At 39.8% G+C, this 13031-nt stretch overlaps 1 protein-coding gene across 2 annotated transcripts in view; it reads left to right on the top strand.

The window, feature by feature from the left end:
* FNDC3B (fibronectin type III domain containing 3B) overlaps positions 1 to 13031 on the top strand; it is a 467960-nt gene that overhangs the window by 111422 nt on the left and 343507 nt on the right. For both annotated transcript variants that reach the window (XM_077487969.1, XM_077487970.1), the window contains one exon: positions 12162 to 12301. In XM_077487969.1, the coding sequence (XP_077344095.1) occupies positions 12191 to 12301 (111 nt within the window). In that variant the 5' untranslated portion in view covers positions 12162 to 12190. The remainder of the gene's footprint in view (positions 1 to 12161; positions 12302 to 13031) is intronic.

Here is a 13031-nt window from a genome sequence, read left to right as displayed (position 1 = left end):
ACATGAGCAGGAGGTAGTATAGTGGTTGACAAAACCTTCCTGTTCTTCCTCCTCCTAGGCACAGTAGTAGCCACTTGCCTGGAAGTGCTGCTAATTCACCCAGTTCCTCCTTCTCCTCTTCTGCTAATCCCGCCATAGCCCTGCAAACTGGTGGGAAGTCGGTGGAATTATTTGATCACACGATCACTCGTTTTTCTGTAGGAGCATGATCTTGGTCATGCACAAGCATTCCTTTCAGATACTGAGAATGAGGAAGATAGCAACATCTCCATAGAGAGAGAGCAGGGCTTAGCCACACAACTGTCAGGGGACCAATAAAAAAGATTTTTTTTTTGCGGGATGAGGAGCCTCATAAGAGTGTCCTCTAATATTTGGACAAGGTTGTTCCGGTACCACATCCTACTAAAAAGTTGCACAAATGCGTTTTCTTGAAAAAGCAACATTTATCGTATAACAATTTTGTTAAAACCATAAAAAAACACACATTAACCACTTCCCGACCAGCGCACGACGATGTACGTCGACAGAATGGCACGGGCAGGCATATTGGCATACAGGTACGTCCAATATTCAATGCCGCCCTGCCATCGGGGTGAGTCCGGTCGCGGGACCCGCGGACTCGATCGCCACGGGCATCCCCGCGATCGTCTCACGGAGCGGCCGAATGGAGGAAATGCTGTGTAAACAACATTTCTCCATTCTGCCTAGCAACTAGTGACGCTGATCTCTGCTCCATGTGATTGGAGCAGAGATCAGTGTTCACTAAATGAAAGCCCAACCCCCCCACAGTTAGTAACACACCCCTAGGAACACTTAACCCCTACACTGCCACCCACTGGTTAACCCTTTCACTGCCAGTGTCATTTACACAGGAATCACTGCATTTATATAGCAGTGATTACTGTATAAATGACAATGGCCCCAAAAATGTGTCAAAAATGTCCGATGGGTCCCCCACAATGTCGCAGTCACAATAAAAATCTCCGATCGCCACCATTACTAGTAAAAAAAAAAATAATAAAAAATTATTAATAAAAATGCTATAAAACTATCCCTATTTTGTAAACGCTATAACTTTTGCGCAAACCAATCAATAATCGCTTATTGCGATTTTTTTTACCAAAAATATGTAGAAGAATACGTATCGGCCTAAACTGAGGGAAAAAAATGTTTTTTTATATATTTTTGGGGGATATTTATTATAACAAAAAGTAAAAAATAATGCGTTTTTTTCAAAATTGTCGCTCTATTTTTGTTTATAGCGCAAAAAATAAAAACCGCAGGGGTGATCAAATACCACCAAAAGAAAGCTCTATTTGTGGGAAAAAAAGGACGTCAATTTTGTTTGGGAGCCACGTCGCACGGCCGCACAATTGTCAGTTAAAGCGACGCAGTGCCGAATCGCAAAAAGTGGTCTGGTCTTTGACCAGCAAAATGGTCCGGTCTGCAAGTGGTTAAGGACATAACATTAAAACAACATCACATATGTGAAGAAATATCTGTATACTAGTGATGACTCGCTTGCTGCGATTTCTGACGCAGTTGCGTTTCATGAGACTTAGGCCACTTCTTCAGGAAAATAAGTTACAGTCAAGCTCTCAGTATAAGTAACATCAATATGAACAGAGTAAAAATTGTATTTCTCGTATGACCAGCTGTTGCCACCTCCCTCAACCAATGTGGTAATCCAAGTGTGCCTCATCCATGAGTCATCAAAATTTGACTCAAAGTGCATGTTGCAATTAGTTATCTTCAAATAATCAAAAAATGGATGCCTGAAATTAATATGGTCTATGGGTGGAAAGTAAGCTGGGGGTTTGGGGAACAGATCCAATCTACCTTCCCATCGTCCTTCAATGGAAAAATTAAGCTACAAGTACTTTTGAGTCACAAACCCAAAACAAGCATGCTGAAAATGAGTGTCAGAATTCCTTGTCTTAATATTTATTGCAGGTCACTAACTCAATCAAGCAATGAAGCGAGCCAAAGAACTGGCATTCTTATTAGGAGAGTTCAGCAGTGGCATCCTCCTTATTGCAGAAGAAGCATGCAATGTCTCCTCTGCAATAAAATAAACCTACCTACCTGTCTGCTTTTAGTCTCCTTTAGCATGTACCCCGAGCTGCACATGCACAGCTCAGTTGATATTCTGGCACACAGGATCTTGTGTGCTGGGATGACTGAGCTCCTGCATGTGCAGGAGTGACGTCAACCCGCTTCAGCCAATGAAGCAGCCTGGCACTCGGAAAAAGCTAATGATGAACGTCAGAACATTGAAGAGAAGTAAGTAATGCAGACTTTAGTTCTGTTTTAAAGGAGAAGTTTGGGGTAAACAAACAAACATATATCAGCTCTAATGTCCCATACACACGATCAGATTTTCAGATGGAAAATGTTCGATGGGAGCCTTTTTGTGTGTAGGCTCCATCGGACATTTTCCATCACACAAAATTTGAGATCTGGTTCTCAAATTTTCCGACAAAATCCGTTGTCGGAAATTCCGATCATCTGTGCACAATTCCGACGCACAAAGTTCCACGCATGCTCGGAATCAAGCAGATGGTTATTGAACTTCATTTTTGATGGCTCGTCGTACGTCTTGTACGTCACAGCGTTCTTGACGTTCAAAACTTCCGACCAACTTTGTGTGACCATGTGTATGCAAGACAAGTTTGAGCCAACATCTGTCTGGAATGTCTGATCAATGTCCAATCGCGTGTACGGGGCATAAGACCGAGAACAGAGCAATCGAATTACATTTGATCGCTCAGTTCTTGGTTTTCCTGGAGCAGAGAGTGATGACTATCAGTCCTGCCCCTTCAGTGCTGAGCGGCTGAGCTGGCTGCCAGTCTATTGAAATAAGACATAGCAAAGAACATGCTAAAACCAATGTAAAGGGGACACATTTATACATATTGTCGGGATCCTTCTAGACTCTAGAGCCTGAAGTGGCTTTGTAACATCAGACTTTAGCCCGCTGTCGGCTCATTCTGAGTCACAGGAGAACAAAAATAAGTGCACCACTAAAGAAGTATGGCCAAAAAAGCTATTGACCATACCTCTCTTTAAGGCCACTGATAATGTACTGGATAGTATGGCTTCTGTGTATAGGAAAATACAGCCCAGGCTTTTTTACCTAATTTGAATATCCTTAAGATAGATAAGATTCAATTCTCAGAGATTTAAATGATCCAAAGAACATTGTTTACCAGCTGGTCCTTCTTATGTTCTTTGTATCACGTGGAAAATATGCAATAAAGCAGGTAGAAAATGGACTGAAAACTGTCCATCCAAAGCAATCATTGTTGGGAGTTTGATGTGTGGGTAACTGGCTCTGTTTGCTGCACGTTTCTCATTTGCTACAGCATCCAATTGCAGACAATATGCTTTGAAAGCAAAAGCATTTTCCATCTGTTCTTCTGTATTTCTTTTCCATTACTCTCGCTGCTCAGTAATTTTTCTCTTCATATTGTTTGTGACACATTGTGATGGACATAAGGATACTGAATGCTATCATTCTTCATAACACAATAGAATGCCATATTAGCTGAAATGTCACTGGGCTTCATATAATTGGGTTAGATGTCTAACCCAGGCTTTACAAGCAGAATTGACCTCTTGTAATCATGTGTTATATTTTGGATGAAACACATATAAAAGCAGACCACTGAGAGATCATTTTTCTATACCTCCCAACTTTCTGGGATAACAAAATTGACACTTAATAGTACAAAGTATGTAGGAAAAGCACACACCCTTGCCACACCCCCTGTTATCCAGAGCACAAAAGAATCAATGAAAAATGTATAAGATTTTTCCGCACTTTTATTTAAAGTGGCTTCCAAAAATAAAATATGCAGTAATTAGGTGGTTGCAAGTTTAATGTAGTATACATTAACTCTTTTGGTAGTTAAGTATTACATTTTGTTGGAGTGGTTTATACATTGTATACACTCCAAAAAAAGAGGGACAACTCAGGAGGAAAGTGGGACAGAGGGATTTGGTCCTGAAAGAGGGACAGTCCCTTTAAAGCAGGGAGAGTTGGGAGCTATGGTTTTCTGACATGCTGTTGTCTGTTCTGAACTGGGCTTTAAAACATATTCAAGAAAAGGCATTCAATCATACTTTTTATTTTTTTCTCCAACACAGAAATGATCATATCTTCCAACAAGTATAGACCTAAATTAGGGTATGTGTTGACAGACTTTGGCTTGTGCCAGTGACATCAGTTTAAGATCCTTTAGAGATTGTGAAGAATTTATTGACTGGTGTATTTGGCCTGTCGGTCTCTTTCTGAGCTGCATTTTACCTGCCTTAAATGTGGGTATTGCATTCCCATTGACTGGTATGGGAATGTAAAACCTGTCTGGTACGAACAAAAGCCCGTCGACACAGGCCCTAAAAGCTTAGCTAATCTTGCACAGTGCTAGCTTCTTTTTTTTTAATTCTCCATTCATTCTGACTGAGGTTTCCACCTTATGTAAGTGACAGGTTTTTACTATATGCACTGTCAAATTATTAAATAATACAAACAATCACAATCAGTAGAATAAAAGCCAAAAGAGTAAATTATAATATATCTTAAATCAAATATGTTGGAAAGAAAGTATTGTATTTATTGGTGTATAACACTCACTTTTTCACACTGAAAATCGGGTGCAAATAGTGTGTATGTGTTATACGCCAATACTGCAGTTTGGGCCACCTAGGGGGGCACGGGGAGGGGGCGGGGGACGAGCGCCATCAGATTACATACAGCAAGAATCTCCTGTTTACTCAGTAGCCTCTGTAATAGGAAGTCCCGTCTCCTGGGCCAGCATTGGACCACTGTCATATATATCATATATATATATATATATACCAGGAGGCGGGACTTTGTATTAAAGAGGCAGCCGAGTAAATAGGAGATTCTTTCTGTATGTAATCTGAATCTGAAATGCAGATGGGCATTGATCAGGCTGCATTCATGGCAATGGTTAGGCTGCATATGGGCATTGATCAAGCTGCATTGATGGTCAATTGTGAGGCTGCAGATGGGCATTGATCAAGCTGCATGAATGGCCAATTGTGAGGCTGCATATGGCATTGATCAGGCTGCATATGGCATTGATCAGGCTGCAGATGGGCAATGGTGAGGCTGCATTGATGGGCACTGACTCTTATTTTGCTTCAAAGTTCTTTATTTAAAATTTAAGTTTTTCTCCTAAAATTAAGGTGCATGTTATATGCCAGTAAATACGGGGTATGTAAACTTGTCACTTATGCGTTTGCACATTGGGACTTATTTTTCGGCAGCCCCAAAAATTGTAAAGCTCTGACATAGCTTTCATTTTGCCCCCTCCTTCACCTCTCCTGTTAGTAATAACAACACCAATGAAGAAAAGATCATCCAAGAAGCACTGGGCCTTTGTAGTGAGTTCACACAAAGAGGGCAAAAACATTTGAGGAACTCACTGGCTTGGGTTAGGTTGCTTACAAAAGGCAGGGTTACCCATCAGTAGGTACCCCAGCAAGTTATCTGAAAAAAGCATGCATGAATGGAAGGAGCGCCAGACCAAAGGATAGAAGAGTCCAAATGAATTTATTCGTTTTTACTGGAAAAAAACATCAATGAGTTTCGGTGGTCAGAGAATCTCCCTCTTCATCATGGCTTCGGTTAAAATAAGACCCTTGGATGGACTCAAAGTAGAGCTTTTCTGTGGGAATCTGTGCAGGGAAGCACATTTATAGATCTGGAAAGTTACTGGCCAACAACAGTATCTACATTAGCATAGCTAGTAACACTCCTGATTCAGCCATTTTCTTCCCTGCACAGATTCACACAGGAAAGCTCTGATTTAAGTCCATTCAAGGGTCTTATTATAACTGAAATCTGACCCCCAATATGCGTTGGCCATTTTTGTACATACAAACCAATACATTATTTTGGACTCTTTTATCCTGTGACCTGGCACTTCTTCCATTTGTGCATGTTTATTTCTGTTAGTAATAACAAGACCACCTGATAAAGTGATTAGCCAGTAGAGAAATGGGAAAGAGATGGGCAGAACTGGTGACTACGTGAATTGGTTATTTTATTGTTATATTGATCCTGGGTTTTCAGGTGCATTGGAAAGAGAAGTAGACCAAGCTTCCAGGCACTAGCCACACTACAGTTTCACTGGCACATCCATGTTTTACATTGGCATCGATTAATTTCAATGTGAACCTATACTTTGCACACACGAGAAAAGTATCAGACTTTAAGTGACCAGCCCTGTGCTCCCCACTGCTCCATTTCATTGCCATGCCGTCCATGATGTGAAACCTACACAGGAATATAAAGGCCCCCACCAATACGACTGGTGATTTACCACAACGGTAGCGAGTTCTGCATTGTATAAAGGCAGAGCAAGTCAAATGTTCTTTCCTACATATCTGAAAGTAGTTGATATTTTACACAAAGCCTAGCATTGAAAAAATGCTGATTCTGGCTACTTAAATACTACTATCTAGTGAATCTGTGACTTTGACCAATAGAAAATACAAAGCGTAATGAGGGTATTTGTTACAAACAACCATATTTGTTCTTACTGTATTCCAATCAGTTAAAGGGTGTATATAGCAAAATCATTTTGGACAGTTTATGGGTGGGATTTATCCCCTGTCAAGTTATATTTTGCTGTCTCTATTTGAATAGGGAGGTTGACCTTCACTTCCTCTCCCAGAGACATAATAGGAAGGTAGAGGAAATCACAAAAAAATGTATTTGCCTCTTAGACAGTTGTCCAATTAAAATATATCCTCTGTATTGTTCTGGTGAAAGGTGTAACATTTTGGATTTTCTATTACATTCTGTACCAGAGACAATGGTTATCAGGAAAAACAGAGAGGATAAATCTACCTAGTGAGTATAGACACCAGTATGCATTTCATTTTCACTCTTTTCAAAACTAAAAAATAAATACATTTTGACTACATACTCTTTAGGGGTAGATTTAGACATGCACCTAAATCTCCATTTCTTCTGAAACCCAATCTGCATTCAGATCACATTCCAGGGGCTACTGACAGCTGGTGAGGTAGTGATGCAATGCCTCCTCACCTGATTTAATTCAATTTTTGCCATCAAATGTGCAATGCATGTTGTTGAAGGACGTTTGCAACCCTTCCCCATTTACTTGAATGTGTAGTGTTTGTGGGCTTACCGCCCATCAACTGCTACGTGTTTGGTAAACTTTGCCCCTGGAGCGAATCGAAGCATCACGCCCACAGCATGTAAACTACCCCGCCATCTATCTATTGCTGCTTGGGGGGGGTGCTGCCCCCCAGCTACATGTCTCTATAAAACCTAAGAAATTATATTTTATTTAGAATAAACACTGCAATAAAGCAGGTATTACATTTCAGTTTTATTTTTCCTTCTTTCTTACAAGCTTGTTGGTCCAGCAGATGTTTTTAATAACTGGTAAACATTTATATGCTGTACTTCACTGCATTTCAAATTAAAGCCGTATTTAGTATAATCCTTGCAGAACATCTACATTTTATTTTTGTCTAATTCAAGGAGACATAAATTAATCAAGAATAAATAAATCCTAGTTCACCCTAATTAGATTTATAGATGGTAGATATGTTTCCTGTGCAGTTTTCCTAAATGATAAGTAATAAATATAATTCAATAATGAATGTTTGTTTATAAAAAATAATGGATTAAACACTAGGTTGATTAGAGGTATGTAGGTATAGAAGAGTTTAAAGGAAAAGTGCACTTTAAGACAAGGTGCACTTATCCTTCTTGCCCCTTTCCCATGATCTAAACAAACCCACCTGCCCCATCTAAAGATGCAGCTGGTGTTTGTTTACTTAAAGACCCACTTTTCTTTCTGTACTAATGTGCCCCAAAACCAGAGACAAAGGAAGATGGCACATATATGCACATGAAGCTGTAATGCATAGGCATAGTCAGGAGAGTGAGACTTGTGGCGCTGGATGTAAACAAACAGGAGGAAGGGGTGGTTTACTTTATATCAGAATAAAAGTGCAGAACGAATAAGTGCACTTTGTTAGATGGAGGTCAATAATGGTAACCCCCACATTTTGGTCAATACAGATTTGTGGAGCTGCTGGATTGTTTTAGGCCAAATCTTCTGATAAATGGGAAATTTTAATGCATCTGCAAGAAAAGCATGTTTAAGTATGAAACATGTAGAAGATGTATGTGACCCTCATATAACCACTGCTCTTAGATCAAACCTGCTAATAAATTTGACAGTTAAAGGCACCTACAATAAAGACATGATTGAATATGAAACACGTAGAAGATGTATATGGCCAACCTATAACCACTGCTTTTTTGCTCAGTGTGATCTGGAAACTCTTTTTGGGCAGCAGCTGTCAAAGTTTGACTATTACCGCGTACACATGATTGGACTTTTCGACAGCAAAGTTCCGACGGAACAAATCCGTCAGACAGTTTGATCGTGTGTGGGCTCCATCGGACCTTTGCTGTCCAAAAATCTGACAGACTTTGGAAATAGAACATGTTTTAAATTTTTCGGTCGGAACTCAGCTGGACCCAGTTCCTATCGAGCAATCCATTTGAGTCTATGCTAGTCCGATGGACAAAACCAACACTAGGGCAGCTATTGGCTACTGGCTATGAACTTCCTTATTCAAATCTGGTCGTACGTCATCACATTTGAATCCGTTGGACTTTGGTGTGATTGTGTGTGTCCAAGTCCGTTCATTCGGAAAGTCCGCTGGAACTCCGTTGAAAGTCCGTCGACAAGACATTCAGACCTAGTCCATCGAAAAGTCCGGTTGTGTGTACGCATAACTGTTCACCCTTGTGAATGGCTAAATCTGATATAAATCAGTCTACACTTGAACCTATTTAATGTATGGCATGTACAGCACTGGGCAAAAGTTTTAGGTAGGTGTGAAGAAATGCGATAAAGTAAGAATACTTTAAAAAATATATATATATTTTAATTTGTTTTTATCAATAGACAAAAAGTGAGTGAACAGAAGAAAAATCGAAATCAAATCAATACTGTATTTGTTGTGAATACCCTTTGGCTTCAAACCAGCATTAAATTCTTACAATTGCATACTTTGTACATTTGCACAAAGTCAGTGATTTTGTAGGATAAAAGTCAGGTGTAAGATTAATCAATTGTACCAAGCATGTGGCAGTGATAATCAGGTTGAAAAATCGTAATTAACAAACATTTGTGTACGAGGCCTAAAACTGGCTGAAGAAGAGCCAAACTCTGCTTCTAATGTGAGGTTGTGGAAGATAGTTTCATGTCACAAGTAATACAGTCATACAGTTCCGGTAATCCATGTCCTTAATCTGCTTGTCTTCAGCAAACTTTTTGCGGGCTTTCTCATGCATCATCTTTAGAGGAGGCTTCCTTCTGGGAAGACAGACATGCAGACCAATTTGATGCAGTGTGCGGCGTATGGTCTTAGCACTGGCAGGCTGACCCCCCACCCCTTCAACCTCTGCAGCAATGCTGGTAGCACTCATATGTCTATTTCCCAAAGACAACCTCTGGTCGACAATGGCGAGGCCTGTTCTGAGTGGAACCTGTCCTGTTAAACCGCTGTATGGTCTTGGCTACCATGCTGCAGCTCAGTTTCAGGGTCTTGGCAATCTTCTTATAACCCAGGCCATCTTTATGTATAGCAACAATCCTTTTTTTCAGTTTCTCAGAGAGTCCTTTGCCATGTGGTGCCATGTTGAACTTCCAGTGACCAGTATGAGAGAGTGAGAGCGATAACACCAAATTTAACACACCTGCTCCGCATTCACACCTGAGACCTTGTAACACTAACGAGTCACATGACACCAAGGAGGAAAAATTGCACCCTATTTGGGCATTTTCACTTAGGGGTGTATTCACTTTTGTTGCCAGTGGTTTAGACATTAATAACTGTGTGTTGAGTTAATTTGCGGCGACAGCAAATTTACACTCTTATACAGGCTGTACACTCACTACTTTACATTGTAGCAAAGTGTCATTTCTTCAGTGTTGTCACATGAAAAGATATAATAAAATATTTACAAAAATGTAAGGGGTGTACTCACTTTTGTGAGATACTGTACTTTTCATTTTGTTAATTGATAAAAATAAATGACTAACACTTCTATTTCTGAAAGCATTCTGAACAGCATTTTGTTCACACCTGCCTAAAATTTTGCACAGTAGTGTATGTCTTCATGTTTATGGCCAACCACTCAGATTGAGTGACTGTTGATATTTTTTTGTGAGCATTTAGCGGCAGTGAGAGTGGATCTGTAAAACATTTATACAGATGCATGCTCTGTTCAAAAATAATGTAAACTATAGTGAATTATTATATACAATATAAATTAAAGGAAGTATATATTCTATTTGACTAAATATTTGTATAAGTAATTTATACATTATGTATCCGAACTTTACTACTTTTCTAAATTTAGACTCATCATCAAAAGCAGCATTTGCTTCTCTTATGACTCCCACCCACATTGCAGCAGCAAGATCTGCCCACAGCCACGAACTACATCCTAATACATATGTTTCAATAGCTAATTCTAATTTACAAACAGTTTATAAGCAGTGTGTGCGCAATGTTTAGGAGAAGCAGCTGTGGACATTGAGGATTAGTTCATCTGTAAATTGGAGCATCCATCCTGTTTAAGCCTTCATTGCTGTCCACAATGCATTGAACATACAGTATTTGATTTTCACTATGACAAAGCAGCAATCCATCCATCATTTTCCCTTGCAATGCCTAGAATGTAACGTGTCACTTCACTCTGCGGCAGAGACAAAGCGACAGTTTCCAGACTATTTCTTGCTAGATCAAGCAGCTGTGTACATTCTTCTTAGTTTGGGTCATGTCTCAGAATAGTTTCCGCAAGAGCAGGCATTGCTACCTTGCTAGCCATGGCTCAGCCTTGCCTTTCATCCTAACAGGCCTGGCATAGAATTTCCATTTCATAAACATTTACTCTTATTGCTTTTAACAACTGTTCCTCCTCTGTGGTCAATGTATTACAGACTGAGATGATAGAATGGACCTGATGTACTTCAGTGCCATAAGCCATACCTTTCTCATACCCTGACACATGATTAGTGTAATGCCCCGTACACGCGACCAGTTTTCCGTTGGAATAATCTCTGAAGGTTTTTCAGACGGAATTCCGCTGAAGCTGTTTTACGTACACACGATCACACCAAATTCCAACCGCCAAGAATGCGGTGACGTACAACATGTACGACGGGACTAGTAAAAGGAAGTTCAATAGCCAGTAGCCAATAGCTTCCTTCTCGGACTTGGACTTGCTTTAGAGCATGCATTTTTGGTCCGTCGGAACAGCATACAGACGAGCGGTTTTCCCGACAGGAATTGGTTCAGTCAGATAAATATAGAACTTGTTTTCTTTCTAGGTCCATCAGAATGTTTGACATAAAGAGTCTGATGGGGCATACACATGATCGCAATATATCCGATGAAAAGCTCCCTGCGGACTTTTTCTGTCAGAGATTTCGCTTGTGTGTACACGGGCTTAGGCAAGGGTGCTCTTCCCTGCGCACCAAAAGGCCATGTAACTATAATGTAACCTTTATTATAAATCATAAAAAGTATGTAAATGACCATAACAGGTATACCTATAGGATGAGGTCTTCTATCTCTGGAAGACAGAAGACTTGAGTCACCCTACACACTGATGTATGTAGCATGTATTTTACAGTGCCATTTTTTAGTCCATTGTTTTTTGCTCATTACAGTTTCTCTTTAGGTCAGACAAGTAAAAGCTAGGTTTTAGCTGAATGATTTATGTTACTGCACACTGTTTTATTATATTTAGCAGTGTATCTTGCTGGGTCTGTACCAAATAAAGTAGAACACCGGCCAAACATTGTTCCTATTTTTGGATTGAGTGGGAGAGGACCTATTTCAGATTTGTCCCCGTTCTTGGGGGTTTTCCTTGCTCTTTTTTATTGTATGTCTTAAACCCTTATATATTTTAAACATTGCTGTTGCAAGGTACCATTGGAATTGTTTGGAGTGCTCTGATTTTCTAAACACTGCTGTTATTATCATGAAAGAAAAATAATCTGTAACTGTCAGGCACTGTTATATATTAGTGTGTATTTATTATTCTTCTCTTCTGATATTTTTAGGAAGGCAGCTGAGAGAAAGTTCTCCATGAATGTACGTCACAATGATGATGACCGACCAAATCCCAGTGGAACTGCCACCCTTACTGAATGGCGACGTAGCCATGATGCCACATATCGTAAATGGAGATGGGTCACAGCAGGTTAATATTCTTGGTTTCGGTTTATCTAATTTTAACATTGCTAGAAGAGGGAAGTCAACATATGACAGCAAAAACAGTAATACTTCAACTTATTTGTTCTATGTGCTGATCAAAAGGATTACAATATTAGGGGAAAAACATATGTAGTACATTTGTGCAATACATAAAGGTTCTCTCAAGTTTTATCCCTTTAAAGATCCTGCCACTACTGAAAAGTGTCAGTTAATCAGCCTGAAATGCACTCCTAATGGCCTGTACATATGATCAGAAATCCCACCAGGTAAAGTCTGATGAGAGCTTTTGGTCGGAAATTCCGACCGTGTGTATGCTCCACTGGACTTTTGCTGGCGGAATTTCCCGCCATCAAAAGATTGAGAGCAGATTCTCTATTTTTCCAACGGAAAAAGTTCAGATTGGAAATTCCAATAATCTGTAGCAATTCCGACATGCAAAATTCCTAAGCATGCTTAAAAACAATTTGACGCATGCTCAGAAGCATTGAACTTAATTTTCTTGGCTCATCGTAGTGTTGTATGTCACCGCGTTCTTGACGGTCGAAAGTTCATAGAACTTGTAATTTCTGCATTAAAATTCCTGCCTGGTCGCCCATTTTCTTTTTTCGCCCCAAATTCCACTTTAAGAGCCTGCAAGGGAACAGAACCACCCTAAAAATACAAGAGCAGAGGTTAAGAAATTTTAAAATGGAAATTACAGAGAAATGACAGGAGGA

This window comes from Lithobates pipiens, unplaced genomic scaffold (assembly GCF_037356315.1).
Source record: "Lithobates pipiens isolate NorthernLeopardFrog02 unplaced genomic scaffold, aLitPip1_a1.2 Scaffold_18, whole genome shotgun sequence".
NCBI lineage: Eukaryota > Metazoa > Chordata > Amphibia > Anura > Ranidae > Lithobates > Lithobates pipiens.
This window is presented reverse-complemented; position numbering and strand designations above follow the sequence as displayed.